Source organism: Nicotiana tomentosiformis, chromosome 10 (assembly GCF_000390325.3).
Source record: "Nicotiana tomentosiformis chromosome 10, ASM39032v3, whole genome shotgun sequence".
NCBI classification, from domain to species: Eukaryota; Viridiplantae; Streptophyta; class Magnoliopsida; order Solanales; family Solanaceae; genus Nicotiana; species Nicotiana tomentosiformis.
In genome coordinates this window covers 43,982,812-44,007,220 of record NC_090821.1, presented here as the reverse complement: position 1 = coordinate 44,007,220, position 24,409 = coordinate 43,982,812, and the positions used below count along the sequence as shown (strand labels likewise).

General features: G+C 42.1%; 2 protein-coding genes across 2 annotated transcripts; both read left to right on the top strand.

The window, feature by feature from the left end:
• The first annotated feature begins 1,356 nt into the window (after nt 1-1,356).
• On the top strand, nt 1,357-3,222 carry LOC138900095 (uncharacterized). Its single transcript, XM_070186802.1, has 3 exons — nt 1,357-1,806; nt 2,118-2,706; nt 2,855-3,222. Exons 1-3 carry the CDS (start codon nt 1,357-1,359, stop codon nt 3,220-3,222), a joined length of 1,407 nt encoding a protein of 468 aa, XP_070042903.1.
• A 3,763-nt stretch (nt 3,223-6,985) lies between these two features.
• On the top strand, nt 6,986-7,387 carry LOC138900094 (uncharacterized). Its single transcript, XM_070186801.1, has one exon. It carries the CDS (start codon nt 6,986-6,988, stop codon nt 7,385-7,387), a length of 402 nt encoding a protein of 133 aa, XP_070042902.1.
• The last annotated feature ends 17,022 nt before the right edge of the window (nt 7,388-24,409 follow it).

Below are 24,409 nucleotides of genomic sequence, written 5' to 3'. Positions count from 1 at the left end.
GGAGAGAAATCGCTACTAAATTAACAGAAAGGTTGGAGTATTTGGAGTAGGGTTTGATGGAACTTGAGGGAAAGATGAGGAAAAGGGTCTCGGATTGTCAGAACGCAGAGGGCAATGAAGGAGGACATCTAGCAAGGGCGTATCTGATGTTGGACATGAGCGACTTGGGGAATCTCATTGACGGGGCTAAGAAGGCCAAGCTTGGAGAAGGTCCCTCTGGGACCGATAAGATTAGGAATGATGTTTTCTTGATTCGTTTTAGAATTTGATTGTAATAATAAGGCAAATGCCACTAGTGACTCTTTATAATTATTGTCGTTTTAGTAGAGATTTGGTCTATTTATCATATTAATGAAATGACGCAGTTATCGGCATTGAGTTTCTCCAAAGCTATATGTCGCTAGGCCTACCTCGGGCACGATGAGGTCCCCAAATTAGGATGCAAATTTATAATTCCACAATACGTGTTTAAATATCGTAAATATCCTTTTAATACTCCTTACTGACTTGTTTACCTTTTGTTTTTCTTCTTTTCTTTGTTTATTCCCATCCTCTAAGGTTGATTTGTGCATACTGGCATCATCAGCATATCATACCAGATCTAGAGGTCCTCCACCTCCTCCTTCTCCAGGTGATCCCAAGAACAAAGGAAAAACTAATATGGACGATATTAGTGGTATTATGAAAGACAACGCTGTGCACGCCGAGAATGTCGAAACTTCAGATGGTTGAAGTACTCTGGCACAGAACGACTTGGTTTTGTGATTAGAGCAAACGATACTGGAGTTACAAGGGGAACTTGAGCAGGTCTGTAATTTGGCAAACCTTTCCCTCACCCTGAATGTCCCCGAAATCAACCAACAAAACGCCCAAAACCCAACACCTTCTCAAAACACACAAAACCAGCACCACCAAAATCCTCCCGTACCTCATCAATACACCACGCCTCCCCAAAATCCTAATCCTCCACCAGTACTAACTCCTCCACAGCATCATCATCATCTGACCCAGTACCCACAAACTACCACCTACCACACTTCTCAAAATGCACCACAACCTACTCCTCATCTCCAAAACCCAACCAATGATCACCACTACACCCAAATCCCTAGAGTCCACCAAAGTAATCCCATATATGTGGAAACCTTACCCCACACTTCACAACAAATCCCGTATACACCGGAATTCGCCGAGAAGGACCTGCTCATCAAGAACATGGCGGAAGAACTTAAGAAGCTTACAAGTCGAGTCCAAGGTATTGAAGGTGGTAAAGGCATCAAAGGTTTGAACTAAGAGGATTTATGTATTCAACCGGACGTAGAACTGCCAGAGGGTTACAAACCTCCTAAGTTCGAAATGTTCGACGGGACAGGTGATCCAAAGGTACATCTAAGGACGTATTGCGACAAGCCTGTAGGGATTGGTAAAGATGAAAGAATCCGCATGAAGTTGTTCATGAAGAGCCTCACTAGAGACGCCCTATCCTGGTACATCAGTCAAAATCCAAAGAAGTGGATTAATTGGGTAAGCATGGCGTCAGATTTCATTGATCGGTTCAGATTCAATATGGAGAATGCACCAGATGTCTTCTATATCCAGAATCTTAAGAAGAAGCCAAGCGATACTTTCCGCGAGTATGCTACTCGGTGGAGATCGGAAGCTGCGAAAGTAAGGCCGGCATTGGAAGAAGAGCAAATGAACAAATTCTTTGAAAATTATGAGAGGTTAAGGATTATTGAAAATCATAAGTTCTCCGACATCATCAAATTGGGAGAGAGAATAGAAGAGGGAATTAAAAGCGAGATGGTAACCAATTTCAAGGCATTACAAACTACGAATAAAGCCTTGCAGTCATGAGGCATATCCAAAAAGAAGGAAGTAGGGGCCGTGATGGTAGCCCAAGGTCCGAAATCTCCTCTCACACACCAAACACCTCCACCCACATATCAACCTTCACCTCCTAGATATCAACAACCCGATACCGCCTACCACACTTACAACACTCAGCCAGCATATTACCACTCACCACCAGCCCACCAAACTTCCAAAAACCCAGGCCAGATTTCGACCGTAGGCTGCCCAGACAATATACTCCTATTGCCGAACCTATTGACCAGTTGTATGAGAGATTGAAAGCTATCGGCTATGTCACTCCCATTCCCGTTGTTGCCATGGAAAATTACTCTCCATGGGTCAATCCGAATAAGACACGTGCCTACCATTCGGGCATGAAAGGTCACACTATTGATGAATGCCGCACTCTGAAGGATAAGATCCAGACACTGATTGATACCAAAGTTATACAGGCAAAGGAGACTTCACCTAATGTCCGCAATAATCCCCTCCCGGAGCAAAGGGGCGAGGGGGTAAATGTTATAGAAACTGATAAAGAATGGGACCCGGAGGGGTCAATTGGGCTCATTCGAGAAGAGGATGATCCCAAAATACCTCCAGTCACTCTCACGCCTATTGTGGTACAGATACAATCACCGATTGAAGTTGAGGTAGCTGCACCGACTCCGTTCGAGGTTGAAGTAACAATGCCTTCAGCCACACCAACTTTGTTCGAAGTAGAAGTGACCACACCATTCACTGTAATGGTAGTACGCACACCATCCTTTAATTCCAATGTTGTACCCTGGGACTATACTGCAGAAGCGAGAAGGAAAGGAAAGGGGGAAATGGAAGAAACTGGTGTAGCACAAGGTATGACCAGAACTGGTAGGGTTTACACGCCAGAGCATTTGGGGGGAACAAGTAAAGAAGCCGCTTCCAGGCAGCCTATCATGGAAACCAGCCCAAATGATCTTTGGTGAAAGGTTCAAGTAAGGGAGTATTCTGTGGTTGATCCAAGTAAGGGAGTATTCTGTGGTTGATCCTTTGAACAAAACCCCTGCTCAGATATCCATTCTATCACTACTGCAGAATTCTGAGGCACACAGGAATGCATTGATGAAAGTGCTGAATGAGGCTTATGTACCCAACAACATTACTAGTGGAGAGATGGCCAACATGGTAGGACAAGTATTGGAAAGCCATATGATCACTTTCCACAAAGAAGAATTGCCACCAGAAGGGTTGAGCCACAACAGGGCGTTGCATATCACAGTACAGTGCGAAGACAAATTTATTGTCAGGGTCTTGATAGATGGGGGTTCAAGTCTCAACATCTGCCCGTTGACTACTTTGAAGAGGTTAGGTAAAGGTTTGCATGAGATATGAGCAGGAACTATGAACGTAAAAGTGTTCGATGGGTCTCAAAGGGCCACAATCGGAGAAACCAACCTATGCTTACAAATAGGTCCAACTTGGTTTGATGTTGAATTCCAAGTGCTCGACATATCTGCCTCATACAATCTTCTATTGGGACGACCTTGGATACACGCCGCTGAGGCTGTAGCGTCTACTCTGCATCAAGCTATGAAGTTTAAATGGAATCATAGAGGTTGTAGCTTCTACGCCGCTGTGGAAAGCGGACCGCGATAGAAAAGGGGGGCCACAAAATTATCATCGCCAAGGCGGCCATTATTCTGCGGACCGCGAAATAGAGATTCAGAAGGGCTATTTTGAGCACTAAAATTGAGCGCTGAGAGCGGCATAAAAATACGACCGCGAAGTGACTGGCGCGGCCGTGGTTGGAATTTAGCAGACAATGTTTGTCGAGGTTCAGAGACTTTGCAAGATGGGCATAAATGAAGAAGGCGGTCCGCGTCCAAATTACGCGGCCGCGAAGGAATCTCACGCGGACGCGGTGAACATTATGCGAACGAAGATCTACCAAGGCCCAGATATGAAGAAACGCGGACCGCACTCACTATTACGTGGTCGCGAAAGCCCAAGCGCGGACATGGTCAAAATTACGCATCCGCGAAACCTTTACAGGGGCATTTTTATCTGAAATTTTCAGCCTAGTATAAATAGATCCTTTTATCAATTTTATGTAAAGTTTTGTTTAGTAGAGCAAGTGAACGGTTGGTTTACCCTTTTTGGGCAATTTTATAGTAGATTTACCTTCAAACTTTAGATTTTCATCTTGTACTTTAATATTATGGCTTATATTTCATCTTTATCTTTGATTTTTGTTGTTATTTTGAGTAGCTAGACCCCATAGCTAGGGTTGTGACCCAACCCTAGTTTGGGTATTTAATGGGTCTTGAATTTTAGGGCTTAATTATTTATGGGTTAGTGATATTTAGCCTAATTCATGTTAAAATTATAGAATTAGTGGTTGCAAACACTGACTCATGCCTTTATGACTTAGGCACTTCTTGAGAAAGAGGGACTAAGTCTAGGAAAATTAGGCTAACAAGGAATTGGGGTGAGCTCAAGAAATTTATAGCCCCAATTAAAGGGTTAAACCTAGAGATAGTAATACCCGACTTGAGCCAATTTCACTTGTATTGTATGAATATCCATTTGGGCTTGAGAAAGCCAAATCGGGAAAAGTCACTCAAACTACTAAGAGGTATAGAGTGAGCGCTTATGTGTGATGGTTATATCACGACCCCAATCATAACAAGCTTGCCCTAGATTCTTGATACCCATTAGATACTCACCTAGGCGAAAGTCACTTCCCTAGTGCCTTTTAACACTTGAAAACTTTCACTAAGAATATTGTACTTAGCTTACACTTAGCATACAATAGTATAAAATTAGAATTGAATCAATCGCAATAATGTTTGGAAGTGCAATTAGGAACTACACGCATATCTAGATTAGTTAGATACCCAACTCCAAGCCTAATCAACTCTATCCCGACTTCGTTGGGTAAAACTGCATCGACCATCCTCGCTACTCTATAGTCGTGTAGGTTTGGCCTCGATCACCTTTTGGGGCCGTTGCCGGGGAGTTAGACGGTGTTGGCTATCTATCTAGCAATTTGTGTGTCTTGTTTTTCTTTCCTTCTGTTTTTCTAACTTTTGTGTATCAATCGCTTTATGTACCAAATGGCTCATAATGGTGCTCTCGGACATGTTCTTCCAGGGGAGGAGGTTGATGACAATGGTGAGGATGAGGTTAATCTAGAACCTCAAGTCCAAAGAAGAGGCCTCCAGGCTAATGACAACATTCCAAACCCTCCCCACCTCCTCCACGGGCAGCACACCGGGTGCTACCCAATGAAGGTTACGCAAGTGCAATTGTTCCGCCCCGGATTCGGGCGGGGAATTTTCAAATTACAAATGTCATGCTGACCCTATTGGAGTAAAGGGGCTTTTTCACTGGAGCTCCTCATCAGAACGCATACAAGCATCTAAAGGGTTTTGTAGACACGTGCTGGTGGAGCAAGCAGACGAACGTGTCGGAGGGCACTCTGAGATTGAGACTTTTCCTATTTTCACTTAGAGGGAAAGCTTTGGACTGGCTCGAGAGGCTACCCAACCACTCCATACACACATGGGATGAGATGGCAGAAAAGTTTATAGCAAAGTTTTACTCACAGGGTCATATGGCAGCATTGAGGGATGAGATCTTAGCCTTTAAACAAGACCCTAATGAACCCCTACATGAAATCTGTGAGCGATACCGGACAATGGTCAAGGAATGCCCAAACAATGATATGACTGAAGCAATGATTCAATAGACATTCTATAGGGGCATTAACACGACCAACCAGTGTGTGGTGAATCAGCTAGCTGGGGGAAATTTTATGAAAATGCCTTATGCCAATACTTGTGACATACTTGATGAGATGGCTGACACATCCTCAGCTTGGCAGAGTCGGGCAAATGTTCCTCAAGGTGTCCCTAATGTCATCCATCTTCACAAGGAACTTCATGATCACGGACAAGCCATAGCCGAGTTGACAACTACTATGAATCAGTTAGCAAAGGCCCGACTTCAGCAAGTTCAAGGGACAAAGCAAGTAAATGCCATGGAAGGGGTAAATGTCATGGTCAACAAGAGGAGACAACGTGGTCAACAAGTGCAAAACAATCAAGATCAATATGAGCAAAGTGGTAGTGGTTACAATCAAGACGATTCTAATGATGATCAAAGTGCGAAAGTGTTATATGCCAATAACTACCAAGGTCAACGGAGCAATGCTCCAAATCAACAATGGAGATTGCAAGGGAACAATCAAAATTGGGGCAACCAAGGCCAAGGAAATTGGAACAATGGCAATAACAACAACTCGAACAATTGAGGGAACAACAATCAGAATTGGGAGAAAAACAATAACACTTGGAGCGGCAATGGAAACCAAGGAGGTTGGAATAATAATAATCAAGGCAACCGGGGGCCGGGCTTTCAAAGGCCCCCGATGTATCAACAACCCAACAATCCGCCTCCATATTCGTCTCAAGGGCAAATTTCTTCAAATAATGAGATGGGGTGGATAGAGAGTATGTTCAAACAAATGATGAAAAGGAATGTTGACTCCGATGCCCAAATACCCTCCCATACTACCTCTATTCGCAACTTGGAAATACAAATGGGTCAAATGGGTCAAATTTCTCAAGCATTGAATACTCTCCCTAAGGGGGCACTACCAAGTGATACGATAGTAAAACCGAAGGGTGGGAACAATACATGCCATGCTATGGCGGTGACCACAAGAAGCGGTAGAGGTGGAGATGCAAGTACCTCTAATCTAAAGAAGATTGTGAGTGATGATGTTGTGTTGCAAGAAGATGATGAGATTCAAGCCAATGATGAGAATGTGAATGATGAAGTGAGGGTCGATATTTATGACAACATGGAGGAGACTCAAAATGATGTGAACCCGTCTAGGGAACACGTGATAGACATACCAGAAACGGTAGTGCCTAAAGCCAAGGCCCCTTTGCCAAGGCCTCCACCACCATATCCTCAAAGGCTTGCAAAGCAAAATAATGAAAACCAATTCAAGAAGTTTATTGAGATGATGAAAAGTTTGTCAATCAATGTGCCCTTGATGGAAGCTCTCGAACAAATGCCGGGATATGCCAAGTTCATGAAGGACTTGGTAACTAAGAAGAGATCTATGAATTGTGAGACCATCAAAATGACTCATCAAGTGAGTGCCATTGTGCACTTAATGGCTCCAAATCTTGAAGATCCCAGTGTCTTTACAATTCCATGCACCATTGGTAGCGTCGAGTTTTCAAAAATCTTGTGTGATTTGGGAGCAAGTATTAATTTGATGCCATATATCGTGTACAAGACACAAAGTATTGGGCAACCAAGAGCTACTTCCATGAGATTACAAATGGCGGATCGGACAATGAAAAGGCCGCTCGGTATTATTGATGATGTTCTAGACCAGGTCGACAAGTTTATTTTGCCTGCTGATTTTGTGATTCTCGAATGCGAAGTCAACTATGAGGTGCCTATAATATTGGGGAGACCTTTCCTAGCAACAGGGAAGGCATTGGTTGATGTGGAAGCAGGGGAGCTCACTTTCTGAGTGGGCGATGAAAACGTTGTATTCCACGTGTGCAAATCAATGAGGCAACCAAATAGCAATGAAGTTTGCTCTTTTGTGGATCTTGTGACGGAGGTGATAGTTGATGACACGAGTGCCATGATCAATGTGGAAGACCCTTTGAAAACTATTTTGTTAAAACATGAGGATGATGAAAAGGAAGGCTTGGTTGAATGTGCAAATGCATTGCAAGGAATGAGATCCTACTCATACTGGCCCCGTAAACTTTTCTTGGACTTGGAAAACCGGAAGACTCCACCAACAAAGCCCTCAATCGAGGAGCCACCAACATTGGAGTTGAAGCCTTTGCCTTCACACATCAGGTATGAATTCTTAGGACCTTTTTCCACATTACCCATTATTCTTTCTGCTTGCCTAACTAATGTGCAGGTAGACTCCACCCTTGCAGTGCTTCAAAGAAGGAAAAAGGCAATTGGATGGACTTTGGCTGACATTCGGGGTATAAGCCTTGCCTTTTGCATGCACAAAATTATACTAGAGAATGATGCCAAACCCTCCGTAGAACATCAAAGGAGGTTGAACGAGGGTATGCAAGAGGTCGTCAAGAAGAAAATTATCAAGTGGCTTGATGCAGGGGTTGTGTACCCTATTTCGGATAGTTCATGGACTTCACCGGTACAATGTGTGCCGAAGAAGGGGGGTATGACTGTGGTCACAAATGAGAAAAATGAGTAGATCCCCACTCGTACTGTCACCGGATGGAGGGTATGTATGGACTACAAAAAGCTAAACAAAGTGACCGACAAAGACCACTTTCCATTGCCCTTTCTTGATCAAATGTTGGACAGACTTGCCGGGCGTGCCTACTATTGCTTTTTGGATGGGTACTCAGGGTACAACCAGATTCTCATTACACCGGAAGACCAAGAGAAAACCACCTTCACATGTTCGTATGGCACATTTGCATTCTCACTGATGCCGTTTGGTTTGTATAATGCACCGGCTACCTTTCAGCGGTGTATGATGGCAATATTTACGGATATGATGGAGGACTTCCTCGAAGTGTTCATGGATGATTTTAGTTTTGTGGGGGACTCATTTGAAGAATGCTTGGATAATCTTGACAAAGTGTTGGCCCGATGTGAAGAGACCAACCTAGTGCTTAATTGGGAAAAATGTCACTTTATGGTCAAGGAGGGCATTGTCCTCGGCCATAAGATCTCAAAGAACGGTATTGAAGTGGACAAAGCGAAGATTAAAGTTATTTCAAAACCCCCTCCTCCTACTTCCGTCAAGGGAGTTAGGAGCTTTCTTGGGCACGCGGGGTTCAACCGAAGGTTCATCAAGGATTTCTCAAAAGTGGTGAACCCCTTGTGCAAGCTGCTAGAAAAGGATGCAAAGTTTGTATTCAGTTTAGATTGCATGAAAGCTTTTGAGATTCTCAAGTATAAATTGACAACCACTCCCATCATTACCGCACCCAATTGGAGCTTACCATTTGAGCTCATGTGTGATGCTAGTGACGTTGCGGTAGGAGCGGTTTTGGGGCAAAGGGTCAACAAGATATTTCATCCGGTCTATTATGCAAGAAAAACCAAGTCTATTATACGGTGACCGAGAAAGAGTTATTAGCCATTGTCTTCGCCATGGAAAAGTTCAGGCCATATCTCATAGGTGCCAAAGTGATTGTGCACACCGATCATGCGGCACTCTGTTACTTAATGACCAAAAAGGACTCAAAGGCTAGGTTGATGAGATGGGTTCTTCTGCTTCAAGAGTTTGACCTTGAAATCATTGATAGAAAAGGAAGTGATAATCAAGTGGCGGACCATTTGTCCTGCTTAGAAGAGGAGGGGAGGCCCCACGATGGCCTCGAAATTAATGATTTGTTCGCGGATGAACAACTCCTCTCTGTGTCTTTGAATGGTATGCCTTGGTTCGCCGATGTGGCTAACTTTCTTGTGACCGGCATTGTCCCAAGTGAGCTCTCTTCTAACCAAAGGAAGAAACTCAAACGGGACATATTGGATTATTATTAGGATGAGCCTTATCTTTTCAAGATTTGCAATGATGGTGTGATCCGGAGATGTGTCCCGAAAGAGGAGCAAATGAATATTCTTGATGCTTGCCATTCCTCGCTCTACGGTGGTCATCATGGTGGGCCGAGAAATGCTTCAAAGGTTCTTAGCTGTGGATTTTATTGGCCTACCCTGTATAAAGATACAAGTGAGCTTGTTAAGAGGTGTGATGAATGCCAAAGAGCTAGTGGAATTTCCAAGAAGGATGAAATGCTTTTCACCACTATTCTTGAGATCGATATTTTTGACATGTGGGGCATAGACTTTATGGGGCCATTTGTGAGTTCTTGTGGTAACACTTACATTTTGGTTGTTGTTGATTATGTTTCCAAGTGGGTTGAAGCTGTAGCTTTGCCCAACAATGAGGCACGGAGTGTGGTGGCATTCTTAAAGAAAAATATCTTCACAAGGTTTGTCACTCCTAAGGCGATCATCAGTGATGGGGGTTCTCATTTCTGCAACAAGGCCTTCGACACTTTACTTTCCAAGTATGGTGTCAATCATAAGGTGTCAACCCCTTATCATCCCCAGGCTAGTGGACAAGTTGAGGTCTCTAACAGGGAGATAAAGAGCATATTATCAAAAACTGTCAATGCAAATCGGACGGATTGGTCAAGAAATCTTGATGATACTTTGTAGGCTTATAGAACTGCGTACAAGACTCCAATTGGTATGTCTCTATACCGGTTGATATTTGGGAAATCATGCCATCATCTGGTTGAGTTAAAGCACAAGGCCATGTGGGCGCTCAAGAAGTTAAACCTTGAATGGGATGTAGCAGCCAATCTCCGGGTAGAGCAACTCAATGAACTTGATGAATTCCGGTTTCATGCCTATTCCAGCTCGTCCTTGTATAAGGACAAGATGAAGTACTTATATGAAAAATATGCCCGGAATAAAGAATTCAAGGAGGGTGACTTGGTTCTTCTATTCAACTCTCGATTACGACTGTTTCCAGGAAAGCTCAAGTCAAAATGGAGTGGCCCTTTTGAAGTGGTGCATGTAACTCCGTTTGGTGCTATTGATTTGAAAAACAAAAATGGTGAAATCTTCAAAGTTAATGGGCACCGAGTGAAGCACTACCTCGGCATGTTTGATGACAGCCATGTGGTGGCCTTGATGAATTTCACATGATGATGGTAACATGCGTAGTTCCACGACATTAAATCAGGCGCTTCTTGGGAGGCAACCCATGTGACGTTTTCTTTTTCTTTTCTTTCTTTTTGATTTTCTTCTTAGATTAGACATTGTTTTGGACTAACTAGTTATGAAGTTTGTGTAGCAATTGGTTGTGCAGTGCAGGACTTTGACTGGGAAAAATCTGACTAAGTGTGGGAATTTCACGGACCGCGCTCAAAATTCTGCGGTCCGCATTAGCATTTTGTTGTGGCACATTTTATCCACCGACGCGTACTTGAAGAGCCTAAAATATCAACTCTCTGAAGTTGAGTTCGTGTCCACATTCATAATTTGGCGGACCGCGGTGACATTCGCGGCCGCGCCCAGTTTTCCACGGACCGCACCCATGATTTTGCAGTAGCTCTTCGAAAGGTAAAAAGCGCGGACCGTGGTAGAATTCCGCGGACCGTGCTAAGGTAAGTCGGTGGGTCCCCATCGGTTTGGTATAAATAGAAAGTCCTTAGGACTTTTACACTTTTCGAACCTCAAACTTTCACCACATTAGAGCACTGTTCATCTTCCTCTTCTTTGACTGTCAATCTCATTTCATATCAATCAAGAATCCATTTTCCTCTACAATTTCACAACTGGTATGCTCAAACATTTGCATTGATTTTATCTCTTTCTTTTCTTTTCTTCTAGTTTTAATTTTTCTTTTTAGTTAGGGTTTAATACATGCCACAATTTCAAAATCATGCTTAATTGATGCTTAATTTCATGTGGGTAATTGTTTTACATGCCTAATATGGGATAGGGTTATTAACTAGGCATGTTAATTGCATTAATTTTTGTACTTAGTGAAAACCCTAGGTTTCAAATGTGCCAGTGCCCGTTTTGTTTCAACTCCGCGGACCGCTGTCCATTTTACGCGGTCCGCGTACTTTAGTTTGTGAGAGCTGAGTATGGTTGCATGTTCGTGGATGCGGTGATTTTTCTGCGGTCCGCGTTTGAACTTATGCGGCCGCATCCAAAATTCGCGGTCCGCGCTCATGCGTTTCAGAGAGTTTGGCAATTTCTTCCGCGGCCGCGGTCCAAATTTTGTGGTCCGTGGAAGATCATGATCAGGGAGTTGGTAGTCTGAGTCCAACCTCCTCGCGGCCGCGCCCTTTTTTACGCGGTCCGCGATGGCCCTTCGATGGCCGCGACCATTTTTCCGCGGTGCACTGTTTTGGGGATCTCGTGGTGGTCCCGACAAATCAAAAGGGAGGGGAGAATCCTCCTGAGGCCAAGGCAAAGGGAAGCAGATTGCACCCTTAGCACCTCAGAAGATTATTAGCAAAAAAGACCATACATGTGAGATCTCAGGCTGACTCCTCAGACACTAGTGAATACCTCCCTTTCCGGGAGATTTCCAAGGGAGAATCTGCATAACAACCCGAGGCTCAGTCTCAACCTTTCCGTCTCGTCAATCAACCCACCTCCTCATCTGAGTCATCTGATTGCTCAGAAGGAGGTAGTGAGACTTCAACACCATCTCCCCCACCTGCTGCAACTCTAGCCTCAACAGCTGCTCCTATTGATAATAATGATGAAGAAGAGGTTCTGGATGACGGGAGAGGAGGTGATACCCATGGGGGGGGGGGGTTGATTAGATCAAGGAAGCCGGCAATGTGGCAAGATAGGTTCGTGAGTGAGAAGTCCTACCACAAATTCCGGGAATGGTGGCCACAAAGGTCGCTCACCCTTGAGGGACATTTCATATAAAGAGACCTTCTCCCTCACAACCTGAATGTGAAGAGACAATTTGATGAAAGAGTGGGGTGGAAATTCTTCACTAGCAAGTGCCGGAAGCAAATAAGTACCTAGTCAAGGAATTCTACACCAATGTTGCCCACATCAAAAAGGGTACCTATATGACTAAGGTACGAAATAAGAAGATCTGGTTCGATGGCAAAACTTTGAATACATATGTCGGGTTTGATGATGTAGACGCTGCTTTATACATACAGAAGTTGGCATTAGATGAAGCAGCCCGTCCATGGGTAGCAGAGGTTATAGCTATACCAGGGACAACACCAGCCTGGCTTACAACGGGAGTCTCAATTGCTAGAAACACCCTTAGCTTTGAAGCCAAAGGGTGGTGCAACTTCGTCTGTAGCCGCCTTGATCCGTGCCAGCATGTCAGTAAAGGAAGAAAGGTCCTACCCTTACCCCAATTTCATCACTATGTACCTAGAGGACTAGGGGGTTGAGGGGAGAACTTTGACACGAAGGTGAAGCCGAAAAGGCCCTTCTCTTGGTATAGCCTTCAGGGAGCAGACAACCCAAAGTCCCAAGGAAAAGCCACTACCTCCACTGGCCAGTCTGGAGAGCCAAGGGTAGTGGCCACTATTTTCGAGCCTTCCACAACGGAGGGTTCTTCGGCTGCAATGCCACCTCCCTCATCCGGGCCATCTGTCACAACCCCATTATCTGTGCCCTCATCTTCCGCATATCCTCAGACTTCACTGTGGGTCTCTCAGACGCTATCCAATGTCAACAACTGGTTGTAGGAAGCTACATCAAAGCTGTCTATCTTATCCAGTACAGTCGCAACACAGGTAGCCCCAGCACAGCTTCAGGTACCTCAATTAGTGGAGGATTCATTGAAGAAGCTTCTGGATAACCAAAGGAAGCTCCTGGACAACCAAAAGAAAATCCTGGAGACATTAGATACTCTTGGGAAGGTGATCAAGGAGCTGGGTAAGCAGGTCAAAAATATGAAGAAGACTCAAGCTTCAAAAGAGTCAGTGGAGCTGCTGAAGAAGGAGGTAGAGAAGTTCACTTCTACCGGAGATATTCCACTGGACCTGCTTATGGAGGAGACTGCCCCTGCAACACATACAGCATAGGCATCAGAGCAGGAGGCTGACAGAGAGCCGGTGAGAGGATTTATGGTGCCTAGTCAAAGGACCTGGAGATACAGTTGGAGGACCCGGAGGGAGTTGATAATCTTATGTAGTCTGAGGTCCCCACTAGTTAGCCTAACCCCATGCAGACAGAGACCACATAGGGAGTTTTCTTTACTCTCTATCCCTTCCCTAATCTTATTTTTGCTTTTAGCATTGAGGACAGTGCTATCTTTTATTTAGGGGGTGGTCTTATTTTGATTTAATGACTGGTATGTAATAATTATGATACTATTTTCCTTTATTTTTACTTATCGTTATTTTCACTTTCGTTATTTTTCACTTTTGGTATGTATATAACTTTACCATTCCATGTATATATTCATCTCCATTTTGTATATATTCGGTTCGCTCCATTATTGTACATATTCATTTTACTTTCCGTAGTTTACTTTATAACTTCTTTTGTATTTTTCCTTAATAGCTTAGCTTCTTATTTCCTTTAGTAGCTTCTTTTTGAGTTTTTAGCTTCTTTTCACATTTTTTGCGTGATCAATAAGCCTTTGATTTTCTTAATGCCGCGGTTCTTTCCAAAGATGGATATTGTGTGAACCGGGTGGCTCTTCCCAACGATGGATGGCATGACAACCTTCTAAAGGGATTGAGTCTGTTTTTCTTTTTGCTATGATATGTAGTAGTAATGAATAAAAGTGTCTCAAGCAGGCTTCACTTGGTACTAACACATTTACCTTCGACCTCATGGTTAGAAACAAGTTGATTGACAAAGAATAGCTCTAGTTGTGACCTTTAGACTCTTGAGTTGACTAAAACTATCATCAAGTGGTTTCTTTGAGCCATCTGTGATCTTCAATCTTAGCTAGGGTTGTTGTGGGCCCTCGACTCTGTTCTCTTTAACAATCCATTAGCTTGAGAGAGAGGTGAGGTATTGAATTGCAAGTCCAAGTCCCATGCCAATAAGTCTATAACTTGCCCTAAATGTTTGTCTAGGCGAAATTCTAAGTGTAGCCCGACTTGAGAAGTGATTGTAGGCTCTTCTTGGTCCCATTTGAACTGTGAAAGCTTCTGTAGCCTACCAATATGATATCCATAGTCGACCCCTTTGAGCCTAAGCCTTTTTCATTCAATAGCCACATTACAAGCCTTCATCCATTTTATAATGACCCTCTCTTAGCACCCAATCTTTCCTTAGCATTCATGATGAGCAATTAGCAAAAACATAAGTTTGGGGGAGAGACGAGGAATTTCAAAGTAATGAAAGGTACAAAGAACAAAAAGAATTGATGAAAAGAAAAGGCAAAGAAAAGGATGAAGAGTTAAAAAGAAATATGTCAAAAAGAAAAAAAATGTTTAAGGGATTCAAAGAAAACAATGTTGAAAGGCATGGAATGATGAGAAAAGGAGAAAAATGATTGTCATGAATAAGAAAGAGTGACAATGTGTCTCTCTAGTTCTCCTGAGGAAGAAGAAAATGGCTCAAAGAATCAAGAAAGTATGAACCGAAATGAGAAAATTGAGTGCTTAATGAAAGATGAAACCATCATAGTCATTATGTCCTACCTTGATCCAAAAAGCCTTCATTACATCCCGCTAAAGCCCTATATGATTTCAAGTTGAGTGAACTTATATTAGTGGTGATTTACATAAGGGGCAAGCTTATGGTACTTAGAGCCGGACTTGTGGCATTCTTTTGAGAGTGATGAGCGCACTTCTTTACAATCCTTGTTTTGAGTGTCACATTCTATAAAGTGAGATTTGCTCATGGAGAGTAGAGGAGGAGGAGTTTGGGATCCACAATGACCTACGTGAGAGAGCGAGCTTCCTTGATGAATTGAGTCAACTCTTGATGCTTTTGTGTCACATTAGAACTATGGAACTCAAAAAGTCATAGCATGATGTTGTTGATAATGCATTTGTATTGAGGGTAATTGTTAGTCTCAATTGATGCTTGATGAAGTCACCTTAGGACAGCTAAAATTTTCATATATCTTTTTTGTGGAGGTGGGAATTACCTTATTTGCTTGAGGACAAGCAAAAGCTTAAGTTTGGGGGAGTTGATAAGTAGGGATTTTAGCCTATTATTCGCTCTCTTTTACTTAGGTTTTGGGCCAAACATGCGTGAAGGTATTCCCGGAAACTAACTTAATGTGCTTGCTTGCAAGATTTTGTTCGAAATGAGCCAAAGAAGCCATAATCAACTCATAAAAGAGTCAAACTTGAACATAAACCAAGTCTGGACCAATACTGTGGAACGTGGACAGCGATAGAAAAGGGTGGCAACGAAATTATCATCGCTAAGGCGACCATTATTCCGCGGACTGCAAAATAGAGATTCAGAATGGCTGTTTTAAGCACTAAAATTGAGCGTTGAGAGCGGTAGAAAGACGCGACCACGAAGTGACTAGAGCTGCCACGGTTGGAATTTAGCGGACAACGTTTGTCGAGGTTCAGAGACTTTGCAAGATGGGCATAAATGAAGAAGGCGGTCCGCGTCCAAATTATGCAACCGCGAAGGAATCTCACGCGGACGCGGTGAACATTACGCGGTCTGCGAAACGAATATCTACCCAGGCACAGATATGAAGAAACGCGGACCGCGCTCACTATTACGCGGCCGTGAAAGCCCAAGCGCGGACACGGTCAGAATTACGCGTCCGCAAAACCTCCGCAGGGGCAGTTTTGTCCAGAATTTTCAGCTTAGTATAAATAGACCCTTTTATCAATTTTAGTTAAAGTTTTGTTTAGCAGAGCACGTGAAAGGCTAGTTTTTCCCTTTTTGGGAAATTTTAGAGTAGATTAACCTTCAAACTTTAGATTTCCATCTTGTACTTTAATATTATGGCTTATATTTCATCTTTATCTTTGATTTCTGTTGTTATTATGAGTAGCTAGACCCCATAGCTAGGGTTGTGACCCAACCCTAGTTTGGGTATTTAATGGGTCTTGAATTTTAGGGCTTAATTATTTATGGGTTAGTGATATTTAGCCTAATTCATGTTAAAATTGTAGAATTAGTGGTTGCAAACACTGACTCATGCCTTTATGACTTAGGCACTTCTTGAGAAAGAGGGACTAAGTCTAGGAAAATTAGGCTAACAAGGAATTGGCGTGAGCTCAAGAAATTTATAGCCCCAATTAAAGGGTTAAACCTAGAGATAGTAATACCCGACTTGAGCTAATTTCACTTGTATTGTATGAATATCCATTTGGGCTTGAGAAAGCCAAATCGGGAAAAGTCACTCAAACTACTAAGAGGTATAGAGTGAGCGCTTATGTGTGATGGTTATATCACGACCCCAATCATAACAAGCTTGCCCTAGATTCTTGATACCCATTAGATACTCACCTAGGCGAAAGTCACTTCCCTAGTGCCTTTTAACACTTGAAAACTTTCACTAAGAATATTGTACTTAGCTTACACTTAGCATACAATAGTATAAAATTAGAATAAAATCAATCGCAACAATGTTTGAAAGTGCAATTAGGAACAACACGCACATCTAGATTAGTTAGATACCCAACTCCAAGCCAAATTTACTCCCTGTGAAAATCGATCCCGGCCTCATTGGGTAAAACTGCATCGACCATCCTCGCTACTCTATAGTAATGTAGGTTTGGCCTCGATCAACTATCTTCATAACGACAAAGCTGCCAAGCGCAAACATATTTCCAACTAAGAAATACTCTGCTACTATTTATTATCTGTTCATTGCATGAGACTAAGCATTATCTCCATCTTGCATGAGGCTAAGCCCCGCCTCCTTAATTGCATAAGGATAAGTACTGCCTTCCCCTGCATGAGACTAAGCATTGTATCCTTCTTGCATGAGGCTAGTCCATGCCTCCTCAATTGCATAAGGCTAAGCATTACCTTCCCCTGCACGAGACTAAGCATTGTCTCCAACTTGCATGAGGCTAAGCCCTGCCTCCTCTCGCATGAGACTAATCATTGTCTCCTATCTTGCATAAGGCTAAGCACTGCCTTCCCCTGCATGAGACTAAGCATTGTCTCTACCTTTGCATGAGGCTAAGCCCTGCCTCCTCAATTGCATAAGGCTAAGCATTGCCTTCCCCTGCATGAGACTAAGCATTGTCTCCCGCTTGCATGAGGCTAAGCCCTGCCTCCTCAATTGCATAAGGCTAAGCATTGCCTTCCCCTGCACGAGACTAAGCATTGTCTCCCACTTGCATGAGGCTAAGCCCTGCCTCCTCTTGGATGAGACTAAGAATTGTCTCACATCTTGCATAAGGCTAAGCCATGCTTCCTCCTTGCATGAGACTAAGCATTGTCTCCCATTTCACATGAGGCTAAGCATTGCCTCCCTAATTGCATAAGGCTAAGCTCTGCCTTTCCTTGCATAACACCAAATGTTATACTACTCGAAATCTAGCATTATTTTTTATTTTTCTCGGGGCTAAGCTCTGCCCCCCATCTTACACAAGACTAAGCTCTGTCTTGTTTCGCTTCGCATATGACCAAACATCATGTCTTTGCATCTCATGGGCTGAAACATCGCCATTCTGTCAAAAGGCGTCATAGTCCGAAGGCATCATCCTCATAGCCGGAAGACACCATGCCATGGCCTAAGGATCTCTCAATATTGCACATCATTATTCAAAGGCGTCATAGTTTAGAGGCACCATTTTCATGGCCCGAGAATATCATTTCATGGCCTGCGAATCCCTTATCAAGCAATTCATGGACCAAGACATCATGGTCTAAGGACATCATCCCCATCGTCCAAAGACAACTTTCATGGTCCAAAGGGAATTTGCATCATGTTTAAATTATCGCAATATACACCTGCATGCATTGTATTTAAGTTTTGTAGGTAATCTAGGAGGTAACTGCTCTCCCAACGGGAGCAATCTTCGCCCCAGTTTCTGTTCAATATTCACACCTCGTAACTACCTCAAATACAGCCAACCACCATCTGTTACCCATTTCCACTTGATGACCGTTCAAATACCCATAACCGTTTCAAGGTACATTCATTCACAACTCCGATGTCGTCCTATCTAGAAGAACCTGTCCATTCCTACAACAACTCCATCGACTCAGTTCACCGCTGGATCCAGAACTATACACGGCCTGATTTCCGTAAAACCAGGGATATATAAGCAACTCAGAAACCGGATTTTGGCCTATATTATTCCAAATCACCCCATTCGGTCAAAATCGGTCATTATTTCTTTACCCGACAACTCTTTTATCATTCCCGGGTAAAGAGGGGTAGCTGTTGATACCTAATTTTTCCCTCATATTTTAAATATGTATATATACTTTCAAAATAGTACATATGTATCACATTTAGTTTATAAGTATATACAAGTATGTTTCATAAATTTTAAAGACTTTAAATTGATTTATTTCCGCATTTTTATACGTAGTAATTATCCTTCAAATTATTTTATGATTATTTAATCATCTAAACTTATCGTTTACACCAACATGATGTTTTAAATATTTTCAGTGCATCTTTTTAATTACATTTGCATTTCTAAGGCTAATTGCACATTTTTACAATAATAGCCCATATTCATGTATAATTACATTATTTATGCGAAAATAACTCTTTATATCTTTTATAATGTTCAGTAATTATTTTTAATAATTTTATTGCACAAATAATATTTTTTTATTTACTAATTACTTTTATAAATTATTTTTTATTCAATACTGGGTATTTAAAAACTAGCCTAAAATCCAACCTATTTTCGGACCAATTACTGGCCCAAAATCTAATACCCTAACATAAATAGCCCCCATCCCAAATCAATTAACCCAACCCCACAACCCGGTCGCGACCCGTTTTAACCACCCGAGCCAGTTCCCCTCTAATCGTGGCCGTTGATCTCTAAGATCAACTGCCCACATTAAACCTTCCCTTTTAATTACCACCCTCATTCCTAACCCTAATCATTTCCCACCGTCCGCCGCCCTCATATCCCACCTCCCTTCTCCCTCCTAAGAACCCTAGCCGTCGACCCCTAAAATCTCTCCTGATCCCACATGATATGGGATTCTATGGCTACCCTTTGCCATATACGGCCTCTCTTTGGAACTGGTTCTTCTTCTATACTGCTTGCCTAAACATGGCAAGCAGATCTCATAAGGATCAAACCAAAATCGATTCAAATCCTTGACTTTTTCGATATTCTGTCTACATTCATCATCTTGCTCTTTGTAAGTACGAATATTTGTGTATCTCTTATGGATTCTTACTTACCCTAAAATTAGGTGGTTTTCAGATCTCTTTTAATCGAACCAAAATAGGTTCGATTCTCTGATTTTAAGTATTATTATGTCCATATTCATCTTATATTCTACTATGGCCTATTTTTATTATATATTTGTCAATATTTGTCTTACCCTAAAATTAGGGTTTTCATATTTTCTTAAATCAGACCAAAATTAGTTTGACCATCTGAATTTTAGTGCTATTTGGGTCTATATTCATCCTATGTTATTAGTTTTGTATATATTCTGGTAATATTTATTTTTCTAAAAACTAGGGTTGCTTGACTTCTCCTAAATTGACTCTGAATCAATTTTGCATGTTATTCTTTCCTTTTCTTTTGAGGTTGATTGATTGTTTTTCTTGTCTGTGTGTTTAATTTTTACCACTATATAAACCCATCCCCTTTCCCCTTTTAGGAGAAGAACTGGAATCACTATTCTCTCACTAAAAACTGAAGTTTTCTACTCTATACTTGTTCATTATTCGATTCTGTTTGGTTCTTGGCCGGCTGAAAGCCAAGGCCACCAGACTTCTACTTTTTCTGACCTCTCTTGGGTGTGAGCACTGCCTGGGTTCTTGAAACCCTTGGAACTTGACACATTCAGGACTCTGCGTCCTTTCTGCAATCTTTTTCTTGTTTATCGAACAGTTACTACTTAGTTTCTAACTTTCACAATGTTTATTATGTTCTAATTAGCATGTTCTCTGAATTGCATGATCTCATGCATTTCTTTGACTTTTTTATGCCTAATTCTGCTTGTGATTTCTAGCTTAATAATGCTTTTCACCTAGCCTAATTAATTTAGACAAAATGAAGCATGCTTAGTTTAGTTTGTGATAACCTGAAAAATCTGTTTTGACTATATGGTTCAATCTATGTTCTCTGCATAATTTTGAACTTCTAATGACCAATTTGATGTTATTAGTATTCCCTAACTTGTTTAAGACCTCTACTCTTAATGTTATATGTTCTTATGACTATGGTTATCACCCTATGTATTCTTGCCATGTCCAATCTGTACCTATGACAACTTGTGACCCTTTAAAACAGGTCTGCCCTAACTGACACTCTATATGTTACCTGATCCTGTTTGTATTATAATGCTTAACTCTTGTGTTTGGTATAATATGATCCCTTAAGTCCTAAATTAGTTGCATTACTTGACTTTAATAGTCTAATACCATTGCTTGTTAACTTGCAATCCCAGGCTCCTTGTTCCTTATCATATGTCACCCTCCCCAGTGTGTTAATTTGCTTTTGGAGTTCATTATGTGATTATATTACAAGATTGCAATTGTTTTCCAAACCTATTACCCTACTACTGTTTTCACTGGTTGTTTCTTGTTTAATTCTAGGGCTGGTTGAAAGCCAAATCCCTTCCCCTAAGTCTCCTCTATCAACCTCCCTAGTGTGAGCACTGCCCTGGGTTCTTGAAGCCCTTGGAAACTCTAACACACTAGGGTCCAAGTTTCTTTGCCACCGTTTTCCTAATTGCTCAACTTTGCCCCCTCTTCTCACCTATTGGATAAACCAGTTGGTTTGTTTAAATGGCTATACCTCTGGGACTTTTGATGGCTACTGGATGTAGGCTATTTTCATGAATGGAGATTGTTTCTGGGCTGTTGTGAAACTCTGTTGAAGGCCTAGCTAGGCTAGGTATACATTGGGCCTGCCTTAGGCCCACTATAGCTATTCTGTAATTTTGTATTTTATTTCACTCATTGGGCTCGTAATAATATTGTAATAATAATTGGGGTGTTAGTAAAATTGGGAAAATGGGTTTATTCTCACTTTGCATGAACGAGTAGAAATCCTGCCTATAGGGGTTAATTTGCTCAAACATGTCCTGCTCCTATGTGCTGTTAGATAACCTGCCTATAGGACCTAAATATTTCATTCGTTTAATGTATTCTGCTTCTATATGTCTTGCTAGATATCATGCCTATAGGGAATAAAGTGATCAATGTTTCAGTCTATGACCATAGGGTCATGTTATCTTTATGCTCTACAAATCTGCACTTTTAGAAACCATGCCTATAGGGTTTTAATTGATTAATGTGTTGTTATTATAATTTCTCACTTAGGAAACATGCCTATAGGAGCTAAAACCAGTTTCAATCGCTAATCGTAGAAATCATGCCTATAGGGTAATCTCACTCGCTTTTAATTGTTAAACTGAACTTTCAAACACTGTTTCATTGCTTAACTCTGCCGCTATTAGAAAGAATGCCTATAGGATCAAACTGGGTAATTATGAGTATTTTCAATAGTTATCACTGCCAACTACTACGCAAATCACCTAGAAATCATGTCTATAGGTTTAACCACTTGTAATCTGTAATTTCAACAATCAGCTCGCAATACCAGATTCCCTAAAATGTATAGTTGTTCAGAAATCATGTCTATAAAGGTAGCATCTTGCATCTGAAACTGCCTGCATGTTTGAATCCCAAGGTCACATAAAAACATGTCTATAAGGCCTAATGGCTTTAATTTGCCTCAATCCTGAAATTGTATAACGCCTAATTTGTTGTGTGCATTTGTTGCCTAAATGTGGAGGCTAATTTGAGCCCGATTTGCTTTTACATGAAGTCCAATGTGTTTTGTATGTCACCTAGTTTTTCTCATTTTTGAGAAACCTAAGCTAAGTCTAGAAACCATCCAAAATAGAGGTCCAAACACCTCCTAGGCTATAGGCATGGGACGGGTAATGCACGCATAGGGCACGGTTTAGAATCAACTAGTGCGCTTTAGGTAAAAACTTAAAGAAAGTAATCGGGTAGCAGGAGATGATAGTTTGTGCCCGCTGAATAATACGAGTAACACCCCATCTCGAGGGAGTTACGAAGTATTATTTATGTTGTACGAGGTGATCCTTTAGGCTAAAAAACTTAGGACCCCCCACTCCCCCCCATCTTGTCTTTAAACCAATTATCTATGTATACTCAAGGAATTTCTAATAATGATTTTTTTTAAACTTCTTGTTTTTCTCTCTGACTATTTGATTAATTCATATAATTCAAGTTCGGCCGAGACCCACAGTTGTGGACCTCGAAGAGTGCCTAACACCTTCTCTTCAACGTAATTTGAGCCCTTGCCCGATCTTTGGTGACGCAAACTGGTTAAACCAGAGTTATTTGCAAATAGGTACCCTAACGCACCTCAAACCCGTTAGGTGGCGACTCTCTCTTTTAATATATTCTTTAAAAGAGTTGTCACGTGTCGAAACCCGATTTCGCAAGAAAGAGGGGCGCGACAACCTCAACTTGTCTCAACACCTCAAATGGGCCTATAAACCTTGGTCTCAACTTGCCCTTCTTCTCGAATCTCATGATTTGCTTCATCGACAAAATCTTCAAGAGAACATTTTCATCCACCATAAATGATAAATCACGCGCTTTTCGATCCGCATAACTCATCTTTCTGGACTGTGCTGTACGAAGTTGCTCCTTAATCAACTTCACATTTTCTAAGGCATCCATCACCAAATCAGTACCATATAACTTAGCCTCACCGGGCTCAAACCATCCTATGTGCGAACGACCTCGCCGACCATACAAAGCCTCAAATGGAGTCATCTCAATAATGGATTGGTAACTATTATTATAAGTTAACTCGGTCAAAGGCAAGAAATTATGCCACTGACCTCCGAAGTCAATCACACATGTCCTGAGCATATCCTCCAAAATTTGAACTGTCCGCTCCGACTAGTCGTCGGTCTGTGGATGAAAGGCTATGCTGAGCTCTACACGGGTCCCCAATTCACTCTATACTGCTCTCCATAAATGTGAAGTAAACTGAGGGCCTCTATATGATATGATGGAAATTAGCACACCGTGTAACCGAACTATCTCTTGAATATAAATCTGGGACAAACTCTCTGAAGTATATGTAGTCACCACCGGAATGAAGTGTGTCGACATGGTCAACCTATCGACAATGATCCATACTGCATCAAACTTTAGCAAGGTCCGCGGCAACACGACTACGAAGTCCATAGTAATGTGCTCTCACTTCCACTCCGGTATAGTCATCTGCTGAAGTAGGCCACCTGGCCTCTGGTGATCATACTTAACCTACTGGCAATTTAGGCACCTAGCTGCAAACTCAACTATGTCTTTATTCATCCGCCGCCACCAATAATGCTGGCTCAGATCGCGATACATCTTCGTAGCACCTAGATGAATGGAATATCAAGAACTGTGTGCCTCTTCTAGAATCCTTTCCCTCAATCCATCAACATTAGGAACACATAGATGACCGTGGAGTCGCAGAACACCATCCTCGCCGATAGTAACCTCCTTGGCACCACCCTGTAGTACCGTCTCTCTAAGAACCAACTAGTGCGGATCATCAAACTGTCGAGCCTTGATCTTCTCCAATAGTGAAGACTGGGCAATGACGCATGCAAGAACTCAGCTGGGCTCTGAAATGTCCAACCTCACAAGTATGTTATCCAAGGACAGAATGTCCAAAGCTAGTGGCCTCTCCTCTGCTAAAATGAATGCCAAGCTACCCATACTCTCTGCTTTTCTACTCAAGGCATCCGCGACTACATTCGCCTTGCCAGGATGGTAAAGGATGGTGATGTCATAATCCTTCAGTAACTCAAGCCATCTGCGCTACCTCAAATTGAGATCCCTTTGCTTGAACAAATGCTGTAAGCTATGATGATTAGTGTAAACCTCACAGGACAC

Coding starts and splice junctions, on each gene's coding strand:
- LOC138900095 (XM_070186802.1), top strand. CDS start 1,357: ATGTTCGACGGGACAGGTGATCCAAAGGTACATCTAAGGACGTATTGC. Junction 1,807..2,117: donor AGGGAATTAAAAGCGAGATG/GTAACCAATTTC, acceptor CCTATTGACCAG/TTGTATGAGAGATTGAAAGC. Junction 2,707..2,854: donor AGAAACTGGTGTAGCACAAG/GTATGACCAGAA, acceptor GGTTGATCCAAG/TAAGGGAGTATTCTGTGGTT.
- LOC138900094 (XM_070186801.1), top strand. CDS start 6,986: ATGACTCATCAAGTGAGTGCCATTGTGCACTTAATGGCTCCAAATCTT.